The sequence below is a fragment of the Tenrec ecaudatus genome, chromosome 12, assembly GCF_050624435.1.
Source record: "Tenrec ecaudatus isolate mTenEca1 chromosome 12, mTenEca1.hap1, whole genome shotgun sequence".
NCBI classification, from domain to species: Eukaryota; Metazoa; Chordata; class Mammalia; order Afrosoricida; family Tenrecidae; genus Tenrec; species Tenrec ecaudatus.
In genome coordinates, this window is record NC_134541.1 from 87,894,323 (window position 1) to 87,919,775 (window position 25,453).

A 25,453-nucleotide genomic window follows, 5' to 3' on the forward strand; every position below is an offset into this window, starting at 1 on the left:
ATTTCCCAGAACTTGTCACAAGACCTTGAAGAAAAAATTATGTCATTCCAGTCATTTACTATAAAACAAAGAAGGATTTATAATTATGACCTGGCAGATATTGGGACTATGGATGAAACTACCATGACTTTTGATCTTCCAAGCAACAGAACTGTGGCAAGTTTAGGAGAAAAAAAAAAACATTTTTCTCAGAACCACAGGAAATGAAAAAAAAAACACTTTACAGTTGTTCTATCATGTTTGGCTAATGGAACAAAGCTGCATCCTGTCATTATTTTTAAAAGAAAGATCTTGCCTAAAAAGATCAATTTCCCACCAAGAATTGTGCATGTACTTGTTAAAGGCTGGGTACATGAAGACGGAACCAAAAAATGGCTGGAAGAAATTTGGAACCGACGACCATGAGCAGCCTTAAAGAAAATGCCATCATGATTTGTTTGGGATATGCTCAGATCCCACCTATCGGATGACATAAAAAATTTGGCAAAATGTAGTAAAGTTACTTTAGCCATTATTCCAGGTGGGCTTACATCTGTACTGCAGCCTCTGGATATATCTTTGTATAAGCCTTTTAAAGACCATGTGCGAAGGATGTGGCATGAATGGATGTCAAGCCCGACTAACAAAAAGGAAGAAATCTCATGAAGCCTGGCATAGAGTTGTAACAAAGTGGGTTCGAGATGCATGGGAAGACTTTCCAGAATACATGGTGTGACGTGCCTTCCAGAAATGTCGTATTAGTAATGCTATGGATAGCAGTGAAGACTGTGCTTTGTATGAAAATGACAGCAGTGATGGTGATGATGGCGATCTCAGTGAGGACAGCATCTATGATGACCTCACACCAGCTGAAGTTCTGCATTGGGATACGGATGTTGATGAGGAATCCAGTTTTGAAGGATTTTAACTCTACATTTTAGCATGGTTGCTGATTGAGCTCAGGGAATAGTACTCTTAAGGTATCATTGTTGATACCTTATTGTTTTTATTGAACCTATTTTCCACATACTGTGCTGGTTTACTAATATTAAATGACTTGTCCTTTTATTTATGTTTTTATTTAAAATAAATATTTAAATACGTTACCCCACTGATGTCTCAATTTTTAGTAATTTTATTTCCATTTGTTTTGATTATTGAAACTCACCAGCTGCTTCTGCATTTTCTGCCCTAGACTTATACTCGAGTCAATCAGTTTTTCTGGTTTCCCAGGTAATCATTGGGTACCTTGCCTTATACTTGGGTCGGCTTATATTCGAATAAATACAGTAGGTTAATTCCAAGGACCCTGGTAGCTCTGCTGTGGAAGCTATGGACTTCTAACTTCAAGGCCAGCAGTCCAAACTCATCAGCTGATCTGTGAGAGATGAAGCTATCCTATCTCCACTAGTAAAGATTTATAGCCCCAGAAGACCTTTAGAAGGGGCAATGTGAGTTGGACTTGGACTCAGTGGCAGTGGGTTTGGTTTCTTGTTTTGGATACTTAGTAAAAACTAAATTGGGCATGTTAATTTGGGTTGAGTAAAGAAACAAGTCCAGGGAGACATGTGTATCAGAAAGCGCTTTATATAAAACAGTAATTGTCTATTAAGAAAACATCAGTCCAGATCAATTCTATAAGTCTGATATTAGCTCATATGTCCAATGCCAGTCTGTAAATTCCGCTTCAGACTAATGCAACACATGCAATGACACTGAGCACAGGAAGATCATTCACAGGCCAGTAGGTAGAAAATCATGTGGATCCAGTGGCGGTGGAAGCATTTTAGCACTGGCGTGGGTCTTCACGTGGCTCCTCCAGCTCAAAGGTTCTGGCTACCATCAGCATAGCTCCATGTAGCTTGTCAACAACAATTTCTCACAGGGAAAGAGTATGTCTCACCTCCAGGGAGGAAGACAGCAGTTCCAAGAATCCTCAAAACAAGGCCATGCCCACACAGAAGCCTCATTGGCTGTGACCTGATTGACAGGCTAGACTTCATCCCCTCGCAATTTGACAGATTATGTAACTGTCACATTGGATTTTGTAAACATTTCTGTAAGTCACTTCAAACAAATTGGATCACAGATTAAATGTGAAATGTCTTAGTTGCAGAGTAAAAAATAGTCTCATAGTTTATCTAGGTGCCTTGCTACATAACTTGTTAACTTATTTTCCTTTTCCCCATATTTTCGAGAAGGTATTTGAAGCAGTAATTGCTTGGGTGAACCACGACAAGGACATAAGGCAAGAGTTTATGGCTCGACTGATGGAACATGTACGGTTACCCTTGCTTCCTCGGGAATATTTAGTTCAGGTAAGTTTATACAAACAATACAAAAACATATGAGTATCCATAGCTATCATTGAGTCATGAAACTCTTTTCCACAGTGATAAGAGCTACAGAATGCAGAGCCAAGGGGTGGAGGATTAAGGGCAGTAAATACCCCTGTATTCTCTGCCATCTGCTCCCCTCTGAAGGTGCTCATTATTGTTAAAATTTGTTTGCAGTCTCTGTATCTGACATGGCTGAGCAAGGAGTAGAGCTTACCCAGTCAGTTCTTACTCATGCAGAGCAAATCAGCATTTCATAAGGTTTCCCATGATTGTGCTCTTTTGGAGGTAGGTTGTTAGACCCGTTGTCAAGGGACCTCTGGTTGGATTCAGTTTGGGACCCTTTGGGATAGTAGTTGAGTGCTTGACAACGTGTGTCACTGAGTAACTGCTGTTACGATTCAACTATACAAAAATATATAGATATGCATAATAAATAGATACATCACTGCTACCTTTTCTCTTTAATTTAAAACAAAAAAAAACCCAAACTCATTGCCATTGAGTCAGTCCTGACTCTGTGGTGACCCTTAAATCTTTTTCTTTTTTTATTAAATGATTTTATTGGGGGCTCTTACATCTCTTTTCACAATCCATACATTCATCCAGTGTGTCAAGCACATTTGCACATAGGCTGCCATTATCATTTTCAAAGCATTCTCTTCTCACTTGAGCCCTTGATATCAGCTCTCCATCTCTTCTCCCTCCTCCCCCACCCACCCTCCCTCACGAACCCTTGATAAGTTATAGATTATTACTTTTATATCTTATGCTATCCTCCATCACCCTTCACCCACTTTTCCATTGTCCATCCTCCTGAGAAGGGGTTATAAACTGATCCTGGTGATCTATTTCCCCTTTCTCCCCCGACCCTCCCCTAATCCTTCTGGTCTCTCTACTCTCCTTGTTGGCCTGAGGGGTTTATCTAGCCTGGATTCCCTGTGTTGCAGGCTCTTATCTGAAGCACTGTGTATGTTTTGGTCTAATCCAATTTGTAAGGTAGAATTGAGGTCATGATAGTGGGGGGAAGGAAGCACCAAAGAACTAGAGGAAAGTGTGTTTTACCCTGACTGGCTCATCTATTCTCTGTGACCACTCTGTGAGAGGATGTCCAATTGTCTACAGATAGACTTTGGTTCTTCACTCCATGCCCGACCCCCACCAATACACATTTGGTATGATTTTGTTCTGTGACCCTTAAATCTTTACAGGAACAGATGGCCTCAACTTTTTCCCTTGGAACAAACAACTGGTCTGTTTGAACTACTGGCCTTTCAGTTAACAACCACTGTGTAACCCACCAGGCAGGCCAAAGAGCCTCTCTCGACTTTCTTGCAGAAATGGAATTGAGAGATTTGAACGAAATATTCTTTAATTTTACTTTAGAATTTTTGAAAGGTCTTTTGAACCTTTTTTATTTATTTACTTTTTTAATATTTGGAACATTTCAGTATCTTTATAACTGAAACTAAGGACACTCTTCTATATTAAGAGAATAGAACTGGGCATATTAAGTTATTTGAAACCCCAGTATTTGTTATGATCTGTATACTGATTGGTCCTCTGCTTTTTAAAAACTTAAAAAACCAAATTTGCCTTTGAAGTCAGGTATAGCAAGGGAGATACAAAAAATGTACCAAAAAGAATTTGATTTCAGGAGGTAGCATATGATCAAGCATAAAATCAAGTAGTACTGATAGTGTTTAAGGAAAAAGTTCAATCTGTACTAAAGGCATAAGCAAAAGTAACCCCCCAGGACTTCACAGAACACCAGTTGATGTTTTTAACAAATGGATGTCATGCTGGAGCCACTTATTTATCCAGGCCAAAAAGTATGGAAGACCGCAGCCAGCCCAACCAACTGCAAGAATCCTTCAGTGTGCCCATTTTAAAGAACGATGACCCAGCAGAATGTGGGGATTGTGGAACAATATTCTTTATGCCGCAAAACAAAGTTTTGCTGAAGAAAATATAAAAACCGTTTCAAGCCAGATTCAGAAAAGGATGAGAAAAAAGGGATATCATTGCTGATATCAGATGGCTTTTGGATGAAAGGAGAACACATCAGAAGGATATCTACTGCATTTTCTTAACCATGCAAAGTTATTCAACTGTGTGGATCATTACAAATTGCAGGTAACATGAAAATGGAAGTTCCAGAGTACATAATTGTGCACATGTGACACCTATATAGAGACCAAGAGGAACTGTCCCAGCAGAACAAGGTGCTCTCTCAGTTTAGAGGAGCCCTGGTGGTGCAATGGTTAACAGCATTTGGCTGATTGCCACCAGAGCTAGGGCAGCAGTTCTCACCCTGTGGGTCACCATCCCTTTGGGGTCGAACGACCCTTTCACAGGGGTCACCCGATTCATAACAGTAGCAAATTGAATGATGAAGTAGCAACAAAAATAATTTTATGCTTGGGGTGTCACCATAACCTGAGGAACTGTATGAAAGAGTCATGGCATAAGGAAGATTGAGAACCCCTGGTCTAGAGTGACCCACTAGTCACTCCTAGAGAGAAAGCTGAGGCTGTCTGCTTACATAAAGACCAATAGCCCTAGGGAGCAATTTTGCTCAGGTGTAAGGGGTCACTCAGACAAAATTGACTCATTGGGAGTGGTGAGTAGGTTGGAGTGGTTTAAAACCAGTGAAGTTTGCCTCAGTGTGGTATCCTTTTACCATACTTAATTAGTCTTTGTGCTTAGCACATAATGTTGGTTGCTTTTTTTAAAATCATTTTATTGGGGCTCATACAACTCTTATCATAATCAATACATACATCCACGGTGTCAAGCATATTTGTACATTTGTTGCCATCATCCTCAAAACATTTGCTTTCTTCCTGAGTCCCTGGTATCAGCTCCTCATTTTTTTTTTCATGGTAGCATGCTCACCTCTGCCCCGCATGATGGTCCACGTGGAGGGAGAGAGAAATTTAATGCTAGCCCAGGCTATTTATCTTCTCTGGGGACATGCAAGCCCCCTAATTACAGGTGAGGACATACATCACAGGAAGGGACTGTACTATAGGTAATACAGTAATCAGAAGGGATGGTCTAGGGCCATACATGCAATAGAAAGAGGGATTGGGGGTATACATGTGACAAGATGGGCGGACCCTAGATCCAAGATGGCGACCTAACCTTGATCATCCTTGGGCGGGTTTGACCTCTCTGGGGTCTCCTACAAGGAAACAGACAACTACTATCCTTATCAGAAGGGAGTGGGCCCTACTTGTTGTGGGATAAACAGTGGTGACTGCTTGCTCTAGATGGTTGATAGCTCTCAGGGAGAATAACCCCTGACCTATTTCTGATGACCTCCAAGTATAGTCATTCCCAAGCAGCTGTCTGGCATATATTTGGGGGAGACAGCTTGGGAGAAATCCTTCTGTATCCCACAATTCCCCCTTTTGTTTTATACATAAAATTCAAAAGAGCCACAGTGGCTACATGGTTATTTTCTATACATTAAAAGATGTCAAGGCAAAACTCCATGATCCAATTAATATAGCCAAAAATTCAGGCTTAATAGAAACATCTTGAATCCAGGCATGGAGGATAAAGTCTCCCTATGTCCATCTACTATTGGAGGAAGGCATGAGAGATTGGATACCGCAGCGGGAAGAAATAGAGCCAAATATGCTGTCTGCTTCTATAGTTAAAGCTGCCGGCCACACAGCAACCAGCTATGTGCTTGTAAGAGACAACCTCAGAGCAGCACCATATAGGAGGGTAAAGTGAGGAACAATGCCATGAGAATGTGATTAGGACTTACCTATTACAAGGGTAGGGGTCCCCCTCTCTACCACTAGAAACCTAGCCTTCCAGGCTCCTTTGCGAGACAATGGAGGATTCATCCTTAAACACTCTCTTCCTGTTCTCTGCTCCTCAAGGTATTTGCCTTATGCACGAACTTCAGAAGTGCCATAGAGGCCGGGTGATTCTCCTTCATACGCCTTAGCTTTCTATAGAAGCAACACGTGATCGCCAGGACAAAAATTGTGATAATGAGCAGCACTGTTAGGCTAGAACCCAGGCTGTGGGAAATACTTTGAACCCAAGCACGGGGCAGAGGTGAGCATGCTACCATGAAGTGTGTCTGACTCCCATTTATTTCAAGACTTCTATCTCTCATGCTCTCTATAACTTTACTATGATCTTTACTTAGTATCGCTGTACAATTGCACCTACCAGACCCGTAATGATGTGTTGGGGCTGGCTTCCCCTGACATATGGCGCCCATTACGTGGGGCCCTGTAGGAAAAGAACTCTTTTAAGTTATATCCCGTGTAACAATTGTATGGCCTCATCGGACAGTGAGGGTGAATCGGGACATTTTTGTAGTTTACTTTTTAAGTGTGTTTTTTAGTCCGAGTGAGATATGGGTCAGGCAAAGAGCAAAGATACAGAGTATGGTATCACTCTTTGCCACCTCTCGAAGAAACAAAATGTAAGGGTAACAAATAAGAAAATGAAAGTGTTTCTTCAATTGGTAAAGAAATTTAATCCTTCTTTTCTGGAGTCAGGAACCTTCGATATGGAGATCTGGGAAAAGGTAGCCATTAACTTAAGAAAAACTCACAGGGAAGGACAGAGCATACCCATGGAGACCTGGGGTCTGTGGGTGCAGATTAAAGCAGTGTTGGAAGGCCTGCAAGGTGAGAGAGCAAAAGATGAAGACCAGCAGAGTAGTGAGAAACCTCTAAGCTACACAGACTTAAATCAGGTGAGAAGCAGGCAGAAAGAGTTTGCTGGTTTGGCTAGGTCTGGTCTCCTGCCGTGAGGCTGGGAGATACCTGCCATCTCTGCCAATCAAAGATTCTCTTGCTGGGTTGGGCAGAGACCTTGCCTTCTGCTCTCTGTTAGGCGGGACTTGGATGAAGCTCCTTCCTCTATTTTCCCCGCTGGGAAGCCTTTGCTAATGGCAACCCTTCACTGTTGAATTTTGAATGACATTGGCTCTCCCAATGAGTTCCCTTCCTACAGCGGGGGGGGGGGGGGGGGGGGGGGGGGGGGGGGGGGGGGGGGGGGCAGAGTTCAGGTTCTTTTAAACCGCAATTAGGTGGCCCATGCTCCGGCGCAGGCCGCAGTTTGCTTTTCACGGCAAGGCTGATCGGCCTGTGCTGTCTGTACTTTCTTTGAAGATGACCTGTCTTTCCACAACTAAAGCACTCTTTCCTAGGTCTGATACAATTTGCCAAGGCCGCTGCCATGAGGTCTGCCTTGTGTTCCTCTGCCTCTACACTCTTTCATACCCTAAGATAATCCAGCAACGTGCCCTGTTCCCTGTAGGGGCACAAGGCATTTTTACAGTGCTTATTAGAGAAATCATAAGATAGCTTATGCACTTGGTTTCTTACTGCCTGCACATTATTCACACATTTGGAAATAGCATCTTCCAGTCAGGACACAAAGTCAGCATAAGGCTCATCATTCCATTGTCTTATAGCTGTGTAACTTGGCATTCTCTCTTCTGATGGATTATCTTTTCCCAGGCACTTAAGCAAACTTCACGTATCTGTCCTATTGTCTGTTCAGTAAACTGTAGTTGAGACTCAACTGTAATATAATTCTCATCTCCTAGTAATTGATGAATCCCTATATCTATCCCATCCTCAGCATTCTTGCGTGCTCGTGCAAGGGCTGCTTCCTTCCACAGCACTTGATATTGCAAGGATTCTGAAGAGGAAAGGCAAGTTTTCACTACAACTCTCCAGTCTGTAGGTGTCCAGCTCTCGGACTCTGCTAAGGCCCTTACCATGCTGATTACAAAATGTGAGTCTGGACCATAATCGTTGACTGCCTGCTTACGATCTTTCAGTAGCTTAAAGGGAAAGGCAGTGTATTGCCTTTCTTGACTCCCTTCGGGTGCTGCTCATTGAGCTCCCTGTCTATAATTCTAACGGGATAAGCTCTTCTGAATTCTAAGTCTGCTTCTTGAGCTATACACTTCTCCACACGTGAGAGCAAAGGTGCTTTGCCTCTCACTTTCCCAAACTCACTTGCTAGGTTAAATCTCTGTATTTGCATTCCTTTGGATCTAATCTCTTCTCCTCCAGCACTGGCTTGCTTGATAGTGTTGTGATTCCCTGAGCTATCTCCTGATTCAAACTTCACCTCCTCAGCTACATCTAAAATCTTCTCATCTGCCTGAAACTCATTCTGCCTGCTTCTCACCTGATTTAAGTCTGTGTAGCTTAGAGGTTTCTCACTACTCTGCTGGTCTTCATCTTTTGCTCTCTCACCTTGCAGGCCTTCCAACACTGCTTTAATCTGCACCCACAGACCCCAGGTCTCCATGGGTATGCTCTGTCCTTCCCTGTGAGTTTTTCTTAAGTTAATGGCTACCTTTTCCCAGATCTCCATATCGAAGGTTCCTGACTCCAGAAAAGAAGGATTAAATTTCTTTACCAATTGAAGAAACACTTTCATTTTCTTATTTGTTACCCTTACATTTTGTTTCTTCGAGAGGTGGCAAAGAGTGATACCATACTCTGTATCTTTGCTCTTTGCCTGACCCATATCTCACTCGGACTAAAAAACACACTTAAAAAGTAAACTACAAAAATGTCCCGATTCACCCTCACTGTCCGATGAGGCCATACAATTGTTACACGGGATATAACTTAAAAGAGTTCTTTTCCTACAGGGCCCCACGTAATGGGCGCCATATGTCAGGGGAAGCCAGCCCCAACACATCATTACGGGTCTGGTAGGCGCAATTGTACAGCGATACTAAGTAAAGATCATAGTAAAGTTATAGAGAGCATGAGAGATAGAAGTCTTGAAATAAATGGGAGTCAGACACACTTCATGGTAGCATGCTCACCTCTGCACCGCATGATGGTCCACGTGGAGGGAGAGCCCTCATTTTTTTTAATGTTGGGTTTTGGCCTATGTGAAGAAGAAGGTCGGATTAGAGTTGGAGAAAGATTCATTAATCACTTGTAATATGCAGATAACACAACCTCACTGAAGGCAAAGCACACTCGAAGCACTAACTGTTTATTTTAGCCTTCCACATGGATTGTACCTCAACATAAAAAAAATTCTCACAATTAAACAAATAAGCATCATTACAAGTGTTGAAATGATTGAAGTTGTCGGGGTTTTCATTTTACTTAGATTCACATAACCCATTGAAATAGCCGTGAAGAAATGGCATATTGTATCGGACAAATGACATATTGCAAAAGACCATCTCAAATGTGTTACAAAGCAAAGCTCTCATTTTGAAAGACTTAAGGTCCTCCTGACCTAAGCCATGATATTTTTAGTCACCTCAAATGTATACAAAAGCAGGACAATCAAAGGAGAAAGGAGAAGAATTGGAATAAACACATCAATATTGAAGTAAGAATGCCAGCATGCTCCTAGAAATAAAGGGGCAAGATTTCACTTCAGGTACATTAGTCCTGTAATCAGGAGAAGCTAGTCACTGAAGGACAGATGTAATGCATGGTGGACGTTCAGCAAACCCCTCAGTGAAGTAACTGAGGCAGCTGATTCAACAGTGGGCTCAAACACAGCAATGATTGTGAAATAGGCACAGGGCCAGATGCTATTTCACTCTTTGTACACTGTAAGTTGGAAGCAGTTCAATAGCACCTGCTGTCATCACGGTGTTGAAAGAGTAATACGGATTTTTAATGTTATTGAATGCCATCAAGTCTTTTGAGACACCTAGCAACCAGTCTACAAGAATGAAACATTGCCCAATGCTATACTCTTCTCAGAAATATTTCTATGCTTAAGTTCATTGTTACAGCTATTGTGTCAGTTCAAGTCAGACTCAAGTTTACTCAATGCAATCCAGAAGTAGGAAAATGTATTTGTAGAATAGGAACATTAATTTTTTTAATTTTTAAAAATATTTTATTAGGGACTCATATAGCTCTTATCACAATCCATACATACATCAATTGTGTAAAGCACATCTGTGCATTCTTTGCCCTCATCATTTTCAAAGCATTTGCTCTCCACTTAAGCCCTTTGCATCAAGTCCTCTTTTTTTACCCTCACTCCCCGCTCCCCTCTCCCTCATGAGCCCTTGATAATTTACAAATCATCATTTTGTCATATCTTGCCCTGTCTGGTGTCTCCCTTCACCCGCTTTTCTGTTGTCCGTCGGCCAGGGAGGAGGCCACATGTAGATCCTTGTAATCCCTCTTGTAGATCCTGTTCCCTCTTTCCAACCCACTCACCCTCTACCCTCCCAGTTTCGCCCCTCACAGCCCTGGTCCTGAGGGTATCATCCACCCTGGATTCCCTGTGCCTCCAGCTCCTGTATGCACCAGTGTACATCCTCTGCTCTATCCAGACTTGCAAAGTAGAATTCAGATCATGGTAGTTGGGGGGGGGGCATTTAGGAACTGGGAGAAAGCTGTATTCTTCATCAGTGCTACATCGCACCCTCACTGACTCATCTCCTCCCCTAGACCCCTCTGTGAGGGGATCTCCAGTGGCCGACAAATGGGCTTTGGGTCTCCACTCTGCACTTCATCTTTCATTCACTATGGTAAGATTTTTTTTTTTATGATGATGCCTTATACCTGATCCCTTTGACACCTCGTGATCGCACAGGCTGGTGTACTTCTTCCATGTGGGCTTTGTTGCTTCTGAGCTAGATGGCCGCCTGTTTACCTTCAAGCCTTTAAGACCCCAGACCTTATCTCTTTTGATAGTTGGGCACTATCAGCTTTCTTCGCCACATTTGCTTATGCACCTGTTTGTCTTCAGTGATCGTACCATGGAGGTGTGCACCCAATGATATGATATTTTGTTCTTTGATGCCTGATCCCTTCGGAACCACGTGATCACACAGGCTGGTGTGTTCTTCCATGTGGGCTTTGTTGCTTCTGAGCTAGATGGCCGCTTGTTTATCTTCAGGCCTTTAAAACCCCAGACGCTATCTCTTTTGATAGCCGGGCACCATCAGCTTTCTTCACCACATTTGCTTATTCACCTGCTTTGGCTTCAGCGGTTGTGTCAGAAGGGTGAGCATCACAGAATGCCAATTTAATAGAAGAAAGTATTCATGCATTTGAGGGAGTGCTTGAGTAGAGGCCCAAGAACTTTCCACCACCTTAATACTAAACCTATAAATATAGGCACATAGATCTATTTCCCCATCCTCATATATATTTGCATATGTACATGTCTTTGTCTAGACCTCTGTAAATGCCCTTTGCCTCCTAGCTCTTTCCTCTATTTCCCTTGGCTTTCCTCCTGTCCCACTATCATGCTCCGTCCCCACCTGAGTTTCAGCTATATTTCTTCATTACCTTACCCTTGATCATTCCCTACCAGTCCTGCCACTCCCACCTCACCTACCAATTTGGATCCCTTGTTGTTCCCTTGTCCCTGGGTTTGTTAACACCACTTCCTTACCCCTCACTTCCCCCTATCCCATATCTCCCCGGAACTGTCAGTCCCGTTGTTTTTCCTCCAGATAGAGGAACATTATTTTAAATGTTTTTAATCTTTCCCTTGGATGTTTTGTTTGCCTACATGTGTGTTTGTTGGTTTGTTTGTTTTAGTACTCTTTTGGATGTTTCCTTTTTTAAAAAAATCATTTTATTGGGGACTCATACAACTTTTATCACAATACATACAGACATACATTGTGTCAGGCACATTTGTACATTTGTTACCATCATCATTCTCAAATCATTTGCTTTCTACTTAACCCTTGGTATCAGCTCCTCAACCCCCATGAACCCTTGATAATTTATAAATTATTATATTATTTTGTCATGTCTTACACTGTCCAACGTCTCCCTTCACCCACTTTTCTGTTGTCAATCCCCCAGAGATGAGGTTATATGTAGATCCTTGTAATCGGTTCCCCCTTTCTACCCCACTTTCCCTCCACCCTCCCAGTATAGCCACTTACCACTGGTCCTGAGGGGTTCAGATGTCCTGGATTCCCTGTGTTTCAAGTTCCTATCTGTATCAGTATACATCCTCTGGTCTAGCCAGATAAGTGCCTACGTGTGTTTTTAAAAGTATCTTTAATAGGAGGCCCTGGGTATTATAAATAGTTAATGTTCTTGACTGCTAACTGAAAGGTTGGTAGTTCAAGTACTCCCAGAGGAATCTGAAAAGAAAAGTTTGACAGTGTCAGTCATCAAAAATTTTACAGATCATAGTTCTACTCTGACATAGAATTACCATAAGTTAGAGCCAAGTCAACAGTGAATGAGTTATTTTCTATGCCACCAGAATGACTCGCTGTTTACATTTTATTTTTCTGCTTTTCTTGTTAGTGTCTATAGCTAACTGATAAATATGGCATCCTCACACTGATCATAACAAAGTTGACATTGAAGTATATAATTGTGATAGTTAAGGTTTACTGTGCCAACCTGCCCAACGAACATATGTGGGATTAATTAAAGGGCAGAGCGATAAATGGTTCGCCAAGTCTCACCTATCTGGTCTCTTGCTCTCTTATGGTCAGACCAGTGTGCAGCTGTCTTAGCTAGTTCTCTGCCTCAGGTCGCAAGGCTCACTTCCTGCGAGACATCCTTGAGTAGAAGCCACATGGACCTACCCTGATGCAGCCCTGGGTACAGAAGAAGCCACGTGGAGACCCCTGCCAGCGCTGAGATGCTTACACACTCACTGAATTGGCTTTCCTCCTGCATTCGGTGTCATTGTGTGTATTTTGTGAGATTGAGCATTTTGTGGATTGGTGTTGGACATATGGGCAAATGTTGGACTTATTGGACTTGGACAGCACTGGCTTGGGATGCTTTCTTAATGTACACTTAACCTATATATAAAACTCTCTCATAAAATATGAGTTTCGAAGTGCTAGGGCTGCTACTGCACAGCTAGCAGAGCCATGTTCCCCAAGCTCTCCACCTTTCCCCCCCGCCCGCCAGCCCAAGGCAGCCCAAGCTCAACCCATGGCCCGAGCAGAAGCACCGAGAAGCTGCCCCAGGAGCAATGCCATGGCCGGGTAAAACGCCTACACGGACACCCTCATGGCAGGTGGGACCGTCAGCACGCAGCCATCATGGGCTATAGGCCCAGCGCCCTCCGTCTGGGTCGCTGTCCCCAGGAGTAGCTTCATCAACATCACGCCAGCCGAGGTTGGAGTTCTTGTTGGCAAACCCTGTCAAGTTTTTTCATGAATGGGCTGACACTTGGGGGCCAGGAATGTTCTGTGATCCGGGACTCATTGCTGCTGGACCAGGAATATACCATGGATCTTCGCACCAAGAGTACTGGCGGAGCCCCCACCTTCAGTCTCACTGTCACCATGACTGCCAAGACGCTAGCCCTGCTGATGGGCAAAGAAGGTGTCCATGTCGTTTGATTAAACAAGAATTGTTATGAAATGGCTTCCCACCTGCAGTGTTCCCAATACTGACCTCATCTGACCCAGACACCTCCCCCTACCCATCCCTCCTATGTATGGTTGGAAAACTTTGTTTTTTGTGTTTTTTTCTGAATAAAAAAAGATTCTACTAAAAATTTTTTAAATAGTTAATAAATAAATAAAACATGAGTGTCTATGAATTTTGTTTCTTCTAGTCTACCCAGACTAACACAGTAATTTTTCACTGCAATTCTCTTGATTACTTGTAGTTTTCCTGTAGGTCAAATGAGTGAGATTTTTTTATTAAAAATAAAATGTATTTTTCTATTAGTGATATTTATGTACACCTGTTACTCCCACACTAAATGAGAGAGAATAGTGATTGTTGGATATTTTTCCCCTCTTTGCTGCTGTTTTATTTTCAGTTTTACTATGAAATAGTAGTTTCCTTATATGGCAATTCTCATTTCTTTCAGAGGGTTGAAGAGGAAGCCTTGGTCAAAAATAGCAGTGCTTGCAAGGATTACCTCATTGAAGCTATGAAGTATCACTTGCTGCCAACAGAGCAGCGTATATTAATGAAGAGTATCCGTACTCGACTGAGGACACCCATGAACCTTCCCAAAGTAGGATCTATTGTTTATACTTATTGTTAGCCTCATTTGAATGGCCCATAGTGCAACTAACACTTCATAATTTTACTCTCCAAAATTTCTGTGCTATATTATTTCCTGGCCACAGAGAATGTGTGTAAGAATTCATTGTTGGCTAGAGAATTCAACTTCCCTATTGTTTTGACTATCACAGGTAGCAGTTGTCTGGTTCATTTAATCTTCATAAGTGGTTTTTGTCCTTTAGGAGTTTGGTCAGCTCCAGTTATAATAAAAATTGAAGTTGCCATTGAGTCCATTTGACTCTGGTGAGCTATGTTTACAGAATAGGGTTTTCAAGGCTCTGGGACCTTTTGTAAGCAAACAGGCCTCTTTTTTTTTTTGGCCCTGGGTGAGTTCAGGCTTCCAACCGTGCAGATAGTAGTTGAACGCATAATGAGTTACAAAACCCCCGGATTCTAGTTCTAATAGAAAGAATATGGTCAGATTAGGTAGAAAGGGTTTTTTTTGTCATTTAGGTGTTTATGTAATTGGAAACTCAGTAGTTCACAGAAGTACATATTAGAACTAAGGATAATAGAATTGCTTGTTCAATACACTGCCTTGCTACTGTCTACTATTTGATGTTTCATACACATATTGTATGTAGCCATTTCAGATTTCCATGTCTTCCCATTTCATCAGTGTTCCTGTTTTCATGTGCAAAGGTTTAAGTATCACCCTCTTTTTAAAATTGAAACAATTCATGTTTTACTGAATTAATTTTCTTTCAAAATAACCCCTCATTTATCTTTTTGCAATTCCATCTGCTGTGATTGCACCTTTACAATACTACAACCAGTGCTTTCATGACCACTCTCTGTGTGGTCTTACCAGAATGCTTTTAGTTATTTATTATTACTTTTATATCTGGGGCAATGATGGATTAAAAAATAACTAATCTGATATTCATTGTTTTTTATCTTTCATCTTCAGTTATTGTTCTCAATCTTTTCCATTAAGTGATGCTTTTACATTTATTTAATACCTTTATTTAATATTTTCCAAGTTTTATTTCTGGAGTCTACATTTTCAATTGCTTCAAATCTGTATTGGTATTGTTTTTCTGTTTTGCCTAGTACTAACAGTGGTATAGAATCAACCGCAGATTTTGTGAGTTTGCTATTTACTTTGTTCCTAGATCAACAGTAAATACTTTAATTTAGAGTGCACCCTCCATGCCTTCTGATGACAGCTTAGCAAAACTATACATGATGATACGGCCCATTCGTAGAAAGTTTTAATTCATGTGATTATGTTTCCAATTCAAGCCAAAAACTTAGGAACGTGGCATAGAGCATCCAGTGAGATTTAGAATCAAATGCAATCATATTTAGCATGAATTTTATAACATTTCTCAGTCCGTTCTTATTTTGTTGGCCCCTAGAAATATGGATATTTTTCTCAAAATAGTCTAAATTCTTACTAAGAATTAATTGTCATTTAACGAAGGTATTTACAAGGCATTCACTTCCTACCATGTTTTTAAAATTGGTATTTGCCTTTTTAAAGTTTTCTGATCTCTCCTCAGTTCTCCAAGGTTTTTCAAAAATAATTGTAAGTGGCTCAGTAAGTACATTAGCTAGTTCCCTTAACACCTTAGTATGCATGCCATCTGGGTCTGCTGGTTTTATAAATGTTTACATTTTCTAATGCCCTTTTACCTGCTTTTATAAGTAGCCATCTTTATAAGTCTTCATTACTTCATATTGTCCATATTATTTGTGTCACCTTTTGTTCTTGAAAATAATAGGATTAAAAAATGTCCAGAGTCTTAGCCAATTTAATTACCATTTCATTTATGCCTGCCTTCCCAACATCTTTCTAAATAGTTTGTTTTCTCTCTAATACTTAAAACATTAAACAAATCTCTTAACTTGTATAGCCCCTCTTCTGACATCTTTTTCTTTGCTATCACCAGCTTTATTGTAGACCTTTAGAGTAAATATTAATATATATCTAACTTCTGGAATAAATATAGAAACCTTAGTTCTTAGTAAAATCCTATCCAGTAATTTATTTCCTCTCTTTTGTGGAGATGTGGTGGTCTGTTCGATTTCCATTGTTTCTGGGTTTCTCTGGTGACCTTGTGACCTTTACAACGATGTTAGACTATTAGATCTTTAACATTTTTTTTTGGTAATGGGTGTACTGATTCATCAAGGTTCTCTTCTTATCTATCAGCATGACTTTTCCATGTTCCATTTGCATGATTCTTTCTCAAAGTTCATTTATCCCTACATAATTTTGCAAAGTTGCTTTTATGTTGAATGCTTTTTTAGGGACAGCATTTGTCACTTTAGAATGGTATTTTCACAACCAATTCTGAGTAGGTAAGTAAGAATGAAGGAAAGATTAATTTCTCATGCTGACATATTTCATAACAGTGAGACATTTTACACCGCTGAGTCCAATTGGAGCAAGTATGGTAGCAATATCGAGGAGACGATTATAAGATTTTGATGCTATTTCAACACTAACAGTGACTTAACACTTTTTTATTAGACTTTGATTCTGTGGACTAGTAACAATGTACTCTAAATGTACCTGAAGGATTCTCTTTGTAGCTCAGTCATTAGTTTTGCATTCCTAATAAACAATGTTGGGATTGTGTAAGGCACCTTTGTTTGGAGTTAAAGATCATAATGATAAACTATCCTTTCTTATTGTACTTCAGTATTCTTTCTCTTTCTTCTTGGGCTCTGTATTTTAAATTAATATCTCCTCCATTCTTACTTCCCTACTTAGAATACACTTGGCTTACATTTCACTAAGTTGTTGTTCGCTGCCATTAAGTGGGCCCATGATGCAAAGCAACCACCCACACAGTTAGACTGATCCATAGGGCTTTCACGGACTGGTCTTTCTTTGGATGCAGATCTACAGACCTTTCTTCCTACTTCATCCTAGTCTGGAAGCCCCTCCTAAACCTGTTCAGCATACACAGGAACATCCAAGCTGTGTGGAAGGAGAGAATTAAGTTTGCATATAAAAAGGTCTTCCCACTTTCCCAGATCTGTTTTATTAATATAATTAGTAGGGTTATCAAAAGAGATCAACTGGCTTTTACAAATAACTGTCTTAAGTTTTGAGTCACTCTTTTACTGGATGATAGCCATGCACTGTTTTTTGGTTGTTGTTTTTTCCCTAAGCACAATTTCTTGAGCTCATCTAAATATCCTTGTTTTCCTGGTATCTTGTTGCGTATTTTACCTGGTCCCCATATGCCTGATTCCTGAAATTCCATTGCTCGTTGCTCAGATTCCATAGATCATTGCTCAGCCAGGGTTGCAAAACTCCCCTTTGTGTTTGTTTGAGTTATCCCATGGCCTATTTGTTTTGATTATTTTTTCTTTTTAATAACTGTTTTCCTATCACAAGCTCCATGTTTTCCACAAGAACCTTGCCTTGCCATTTTTGAGACATTTTTAAAACTTATATCTGATATCTGTGTTTCAGTGTTGTCTGAGAACCCATATGCACTCTGTAAAACACAACCACTTTGGGGTATACAGTCCATTGATCTCTCAAGTCCTTAGATTAAATTCCTCACTCTGCCCAGAAAGCATTTACTAAATTTATGGGAACTCCCTATTTTCTTAACAATTAATATGACTTTTGATTCTATGTAATTGTATATTCCTGAATTGTTTTGTGTATCTTGTCTTTTCAGTGAGATCTGTACATTCTGAGAGGGTAGAAAATGTGTCATATAGTCAGTTAACACCCAGAAGTTTTATACTCATGCAGGTGGGAGGCACTCAGCAAATAATTGTTGGAAGAAGTGGAACCTAAAGATCTCATTTATTCTCAGAACTGAATTATTATAGATTTGTTCATTAAGATCTCTGTTAATCTTCAAAGAAGCTGTTTTATTTGTGGGGCACCAAGGCAGATCTCTCCAGGTCAAAGAATCTGTGCTTGCTTGTGAGCTCTAATTTTGTCATGCCCCTATTTTCAATAGGTCAGCTCCTTCCCATTTCGTTTTTCTTTTAATACCTTACTATCGTTTTCACCTCATCTACCTACGAACACACATTTTGTTTCCATCTGCTCTCCTAGTATGTGGAGATTGAATCTCTGGCCATTGCAAAGCCAGGGTCCTGTTTATAGCAAGCACTGTGACATATTGCTGGTGCTGAATGCCTGCTGGTTTGTTTGTTTGTTTTTGTTTTTTGGCTTAAATTCTGCTTCTGCCTGAAGGATCAGAAACTTAGCTTAGTTTCTGACATCCTTGTTTTTGACTAAATGTGCTAGATAATAGAGTTTTATTTCTAAAATGTGCCCCTTTTGTTGATGTAATGAAATGTTGATGAGGTGGTTGTTTTCCCGAGGACCCCTCCCCCTACCATTTCACCCTAACACTTTCCGCACCAGTATCTCTGTAGGCATTTTACCTGCCTCAATATGCAGTAGTCATCTGTTCAAATGCGTACCCCTTTGCCCTTCCAGTTGATGGTGGTGGTTGGAGGCCAGGCCCCAAAGGCTATCCGCAGTGTGGAATGCTATGACTTCAAAGAAGAACGATGGCACCAAGTAGCAGAATTGCCTTCTAGGAGGTGCAGAGCTGGTAAGCTTGATGCCTTGTGGCCAGTTCCCTTCTACAGAATCACTGAGTACCTCCTCAGATCATATATTCTCTTTTAGAATACTCTCTTTTAGAAGAGTATTGTTAACCTAACTGTGAAGTTAAACAATTGTTCAGGGGCCCAATACAGCTCACCTAAAATATTGATGGGATTATTTACTTCCATCTTTGCCCTTCTAGATCTTTCTTACTCTCAGTGTAAGATGAAGTAGTTTGAAATTTGCTCGATTTTGTTTGTTTCCCCTCGTTTTCATGACTCAAAATCAACCCCACACTAATAGGTTTGTTTCCTTGTTTGTTTGTTTTATTGTTGTTGTTGCTATTATTTTAGCAAATTGAGTTCTCAGTGCAATGGAACAGTTCTATGATAAGTAGCACTATATGAACATATTAATATATTCTATAAAGACAGTGCTCTAAAGTCTTTTGTGAGTAGTAACTAGGGTAATTAAATGTCTCTCAATTTGGACTTTTCTGGTGTTTTATCAGGATTAAAATGAGTTTATGGATATTTGGAAGAAAGATCACAGAGGTAATTTTTCCTTTTTAGAACATAATACCTGGGGCACACAATAGCCACATGGTTGTTTCTGGTGATGGTACTTAGGCTTGAACACTTGGGAAAGGTGTTATTTGTTGGTTTCTCCACTTTAAGAAACTTGTATTTTATTAAATGTATATCTTTCTAGTACTTTACAGTTTTAATTTTGTATTAATATCTATAATACTTGGACTTTATTTTCATATATGAGTGTCTTTTCTTAATGACTGGCTAGTTTTTAACACCTTTTACTGTCTAATCTATCTGCTCCTATTCATTTGAAATGCTGCCCTTTCCATATACTAAATTTCCATGTTTATTTAGTTTTTGTTCTTAATTTCCTCTTCCATCATTTTGTTCTCTTGCCTGTTCTCAAACAGCTGTTTGACTTACTGTGCTTTATAACATCTTCAATATGGTAGAAGAATAGTTCCTCATTACTCTAGTTTTAATCAGAATATTCCTGATAACTCTGGTAATGATGCTTACTGCCATCGAGTCATTTCTAACTCAGAGAAGCACTATAAGACAGGGTATAACTGCCCTTGTGGGTTTCTAAGATTAACTCCTTATGGGAGTAGAAAGTCTCATCTTTCTCCCATTGGTTTCAAACTGCTAACTCTCTGATTAGCAGCCCAACTTGTAACCCACTATGCCACCTGGGCACCTACTCTGGAATAATTAGTTTATGACAAATGGCTGCATTTATAGTGCTAATATTCTCATTTAAGAACAAGTTGCAAATTTCTATTTATTTTATGTATTTTGGTAGATTTACAACATTTTCTTGATAGAGTTCTATTTGTTTCTTGTCTAGTTTATCCTTTGACATCTTAGCTTTATTGTTACAGTTTGAAGTGCAATTTTCCATAATTTTTACTAATTAGTTTCTGATTCCTGAAACATTTCCCTTTTATTACATTATAAGTTTCCATGTTGTTAAGTATCATCAAGTTAGTTTTAACTCATAGCAGCCTAAGTACAACAGAACGAAACAATGCCTGGTCCTGTGTAATCCTCACAGTTGTACCTGTGTTTTAGCCCAGATTTGCAGCCTTCTCATTTGTATTAATGCAACTCATTGAAGGTCTTCCTCTTTTTCACTCACCCTCTCTTTCACCAAGAATGATGTCCTCCTCTGCAGGGCAGGCCCCAATCCCCACTATGTGCACCCACTCCCCTCCCCCCACCCCAACACTGAAGAATGTATTTCAGAGGACAGCACTGGAGCTACAACTTGGGGAGAGGTGCTCGTCTGATTGGAGCACACGGGAGAAATGAAGAGGGATGGAGATTGAGGGGAACACATCCTAGCCCACCAAGCCCCAAGGGCGATATTCCTGTTCAAATAGACAATACACAAGAGAAGACCATAGGGCCAGCCCCACCAGGAGACACGATATCCCTCATTGAGCCATAGCGCTACAGGGGACAACACTGCAGACACAGTGCAGGAATTAGGCCCAATCTGACCCCACCACACTGGGGCAAAACACTAAGGGCATGCAACAGAACACACGAGTAGCAAAGCAATGAAATCCCTGGGGAATACCAAAAATAGACTTTGGGGACAGAGTGTGGCACCCCATCAGACTCGACTGGAAAACACTCCTAAATGTCAACAAACAAACAAACAAAAACAGACCTATAACTAATTTTAGGCTTTTCTTTTTTTGTCATTGGCTTTCTTTTTGTTGTTATTTTGTTTTTGTTTTGTTATTGTCTTGTTGGTTTTGCTTTCCTTTGTTGCTTTGTTTGGCTTTACCTGGTTTTTATGCTTATTAATGTCTCTGCATGCCTATCTAGTTAAGACAGGCGGGATAAACAATTCGGAGATGAAAACTATGGGACTGAACAGTTCGGGGGGGACACAGGCAAAGGGGAGGTGGGAGAAAGGAAGGGGAGGTAGCAACCAACCCAGGGACAAGGTAGCAACAAATGAACTAAAATCAATGGAGAGAAGGGCATAGGATGTCTAGTGGGGCTAAATCAAGGGCCATGTAACAGTGAGGAATGACTAAACCTGAATGAAGATCACACGTGATGGTGGGACAAGAGGAAAGTGAAAGGAAATGGAGGAAAGAACTAGGAGGCAAAGGACATTTATAGAGGTCTAAATACAGGTATGTACATATGTAAATATATTTATATATAACAAGAGGGATATAGATTTATATATATAAAGGTTAAGCTAGCAGATGGACATTGGGCCTTGACTCAAGTACTCCCTCAGCACAAGAACACTTTGTTCTAATAATCTGGCATTCTGTGATGCTCACCTTCCTGACACGATCACTGAAGACAAAATGGGTACATAAATAAATGTGGTAAAGAAAACTGATGGTGCCCAGCTATCAAGTGATATAGCATCTGGGGTCTTAAAGTCTTGAAGTTAAACAAGCAGCCATCTAGTTGAGAAGCAATAAAGCCCACATGAAAGAAGCACACCAGCCTGTGTGATCATGAGGTATCGATAGGATCAGGTATTAGGAACCTAAGACCCCCAAAAAAATCATACCAATGTGAGTGGGGGGCGGAAAGTGGGGGATGGATGTGGAGACCCAAAGCCCATCTATAGACAATTGGACATCCCCTCACAGAAGGGTCACAAGGAAGAGATGAGCCAGTCAGGGTGCAGTATAGCACTGATAAAGCATACAACTTTCCTCTAATTCTTTAATGGTTCCTCCCCCCATTATCATGACCTCAATTCTACTTTACAAATTAGATTAGACCAGAACATCCACACTGCTACAGATAAGAGCCCACAACACTGGAAATTCAGGATAGATAAACCCCTCAAGGCCAACAATGAGAATAGAGATACCAGGAGGATAGGGGGAAGGTGGGGGAGAGAAATGGGAAATCATTCACAGGATCAACATATAACCCCCTACCAGGGAGACAAGCAACAGAAAAGTGGGTGAAGGATGACAGAGGATGATATAAGATATGAAAATATTAAACTGATAAGAATAGATACTACACTTGATCTTAGCCAAAAGGACAGCAGAGAAGAGGGCGGGGGAGATGTTAGACAGGGTAACATATAACAAAATAATAATTTATGAATTATGAAGAGTTCATGAGGTGGGGTGGGTAGGGAGGGAGTGGGAAAATGAGCAGCCAATATTAAGGGCTCAAGTAGAAGGCAAATGTTTTGAGAATGATGATGGCAACAAATGTACATATGTGCTTGCCACAATGAATGTATTATGGATTGTGATAAGAATTGTACGAGCCCCCAATGAAATGATTTTTTAATAAATAAATAAAAAGCTCTGTGCTTACTCCAAGAATGGAGTATATACACACACAAAAAGAAGAAAGTAATCATCTCTAACTTATCAAGAGTTCATGAAGGAGGGGGAAAATGGGGAGCTGATATCAAGGGCTCAAGTAGAAAGAAAATGCTTTGAAAATGATGATGGCAACATATGTACAAATGTGCTTGACACAATGAATGAATGTATTGGTTGTGATAAGAGATGTAAGAGTCCCCAATAAAAGTATTTAATTTTAAAAGAAAAAGAATGATGTCCTCCAAGGACTAGTTCTTCTTGATAATATATTCAAAATAAATGAAACGCAGTGTTGGCATCCTGGCTTTTAAGGAGCATTGTGGTTGTATTTGTTCCAAGACAGATTGGTCTGTTCTTCTGGCAGTCCTTAATATATTTAATATTCTTCTCTCACAAAATTGTTTTTAAATACAGCTCACTGCCATCTAGTAGATAGAACAGGGCAGAGCCACCCCTGTGGATTTCCAGGACTGTAACTTTTTACAGGGATAGAAAGCCTTGTCTTTCTCCCTCAGAGCAGCTGGTGGCTTCATTTATACTGCTGACCTTGTGGTTAGCAAGTCCAGTTTGTAACCCATTATGCCATTCTTCACCAACACTGTAATTCAAAGACATCAGTTCTTCTCTTGTCTTCCTTATACGTTATCCAGCTTCACAGGTATATGTGGCAAAAGAAAATACAGCGACTTGGGTCAGGCCCACCTTATTCTTCAGTTTGATCTTTACTCTTTGAAGAAATCTTTTGCAGCACATTTCGTCAATGCAATACATCATTTGAGCTTATGACTCCTGTTTCCATGAGCATTGATTATAAATCCACATAAAATCATATCCTGGACAACTGCTGGGCCCCTGGTCCTTCCAGGAGCCTTACCACATTCCCATGAGCAAAGGAAGCTAAGAAAATCCAGCAATTATCTTTATCATTTAGTAGTCTATTGCTCACAGCTCTTTTCAGACTTTCTGGATTTACCAGGAAGGGGCCTGAGTATTCATTTCCTGTTTGAACCAGGACTTTACCTGATACACAGATTCCTAATTTGTTAACTTTATTTGACTTGGAAAGTTTCTTGCTGCCAGATGAAGAAATGCACATTCATGTATCTCCATGCCCCAGGGATAGAAACCACCAGACAGTAAGATGTTTGGCAGAGAGGACCCAGTCCACATACTGGTATTCAAATACAAAACATTGAGCTAGTCAGATAGTTAATGTGGGTAACTTCAGTTCTCTCTGCTGGGGAGCACTGAAAATTGAGACACAATGCCTGAATAGTTTAATAATCTAGCTGGGACAGTTATGTAAGCTCCGCTATCATTTAAAATGGTAGAAATGTGGACCATTTGAAGCAGATTATTGTAGACCAAACAAGATTGAGCTACCTCAGAAATACTCTATAGGTGTTCTTTGCTGTAGGGTTCTGGAGCTTGAGGGAATTCCTGTAGGCTGAAATGGCTCAGGGAAGGCATCCTGGAGAACAGCGCGGTGAAATTTGAACTGAGGCTTGGCAGTTGAAAAAGCTGTGTACATATGTAGAGGAGCTGTATGGTCAGGACAGTGGCACGAACAAAAGTTCAGAAAGATTAAATTATGCCTGCAACCTTGAACCTAGCAATCTAATTTTTTGTCCAGTGATCCTGTAGGGTGTCTTTAGGCCAGGTGTCTACATAAAGGTAGACAAGGTAGTAGGTCTTTTAGGCTTTGTGGGCCATATGGTCTCTGTTTTGACTGCCACATATGCTATATAGCTACAGGCAGTATGTAAATGAATAGGTGTGGCTGGTTCCCATGAAATTATTTATGGGTGCTGAAATTTGCATTTTGTATAATTTCCAGTGAGTCATAAACTATTCTTTTGATTTTTTAAAAGTATTAAAACTATAAACATCTTTCAAAGCTCATAGACTGTATATATACACATAAAAACCGGAGATCACTTGAAAACATTCAGAAAAACATTCAAAATTGAAAGCCATGGAAGATAAATACTTGAAAAGGTCAAGTCAAAATAGTACCCTGGTAATGTAGCAATTTTTTCCTATAAGTTTTGCTTTTATTACTTACTTAAATCACTTGTGATGAAATATCGCAAGTGAAATATTGTCACATTAGTTTCCTCAAATGGAGTTTAGGGTATGTTTTTTTATGGATCAACAGCTAGTGTCACCCTTAGACTTGGGCACATGGGACCTCTGATCTTCCCCTGTGCCTCAGAAAACCCTGCCCCCTAGTCTTACCTCCTGGACATTTTTAAAGTCCTCCTCTGTTCCTGGGCATATATAGGATTGGCAGTCCCACATCCCATTTCTCCTCTTTGAGTTTCTCTCTAATCCTCTGTTTCCTGTGTTGATTCACCGGAATGGCTTAAGGACCTCCTGGACTCAGGCCTATGGGATGTTTTTTCTCTTCAGGACCTCAGTGACTGGGTTTTTATTTCTAGCAGATGAACTGTTCAGGCAATTGCCCTTGCTTGCTGGTCGGGTATTTCTTCCATAGGATCATAAGAGATTGGGTGGCAAGAATGGTCTGAAGCATTGGATGTGTGTACCTCACCCTTACCTTTATACTAGGTCAACTCAGAGGTCTGGATGTGGACTCCTATCCACCTGTGATGCAGCAATTCACTGTCCACCGTCTGACAGCATCGAAGAATCAATCCAAGGATAACACCCAAGGATAGCCTCCCAGCCTCTGGGTGCTTGGTCCTACATTTCAGACAGT

The 25,453-nt window shown here is 40.5% G+C and overlaps 1 protein-coding gene and 1 pseudogene across 3 annotated transcripts in view; one reads left to right on the top strand and one right to left on the bottom strand.

The window, feature by feature from the left end:
- KLHL2 (kelch like family member 2) overlaps positions 1-25,453 on the top strand; it is a 152,599-nt gene that overhangs the window by 116,828 nt on the left and 10,318 nt on the right. For 2 of the 3 annotated variants that reach the window (XM_075564232.1, XM_075564234.1), the window contains 3 exons: positions 2,178-2,297; positions 14,127-14,276; positions 18,753-18,870. In XM_075564232.1, the coding sequence (XP_075420347.1) occupies positions 2,178-2,297; positions 14,127-14,276; positions 18,753-18,870 (388 nt within the window). The remainder of the gene's footprint in view (positions 1-2,177; positions 2,298-14,126; positions 14,277-18,752; positions 18,871-25,453) is intronic. The other variant, XM_075564233.1, reaches the window with a different exon arrangement.
- Positions 22,348-22,451, bottom strand: LOC142423503 (U2 spliceosomal RNA; annotated as a pseudogene).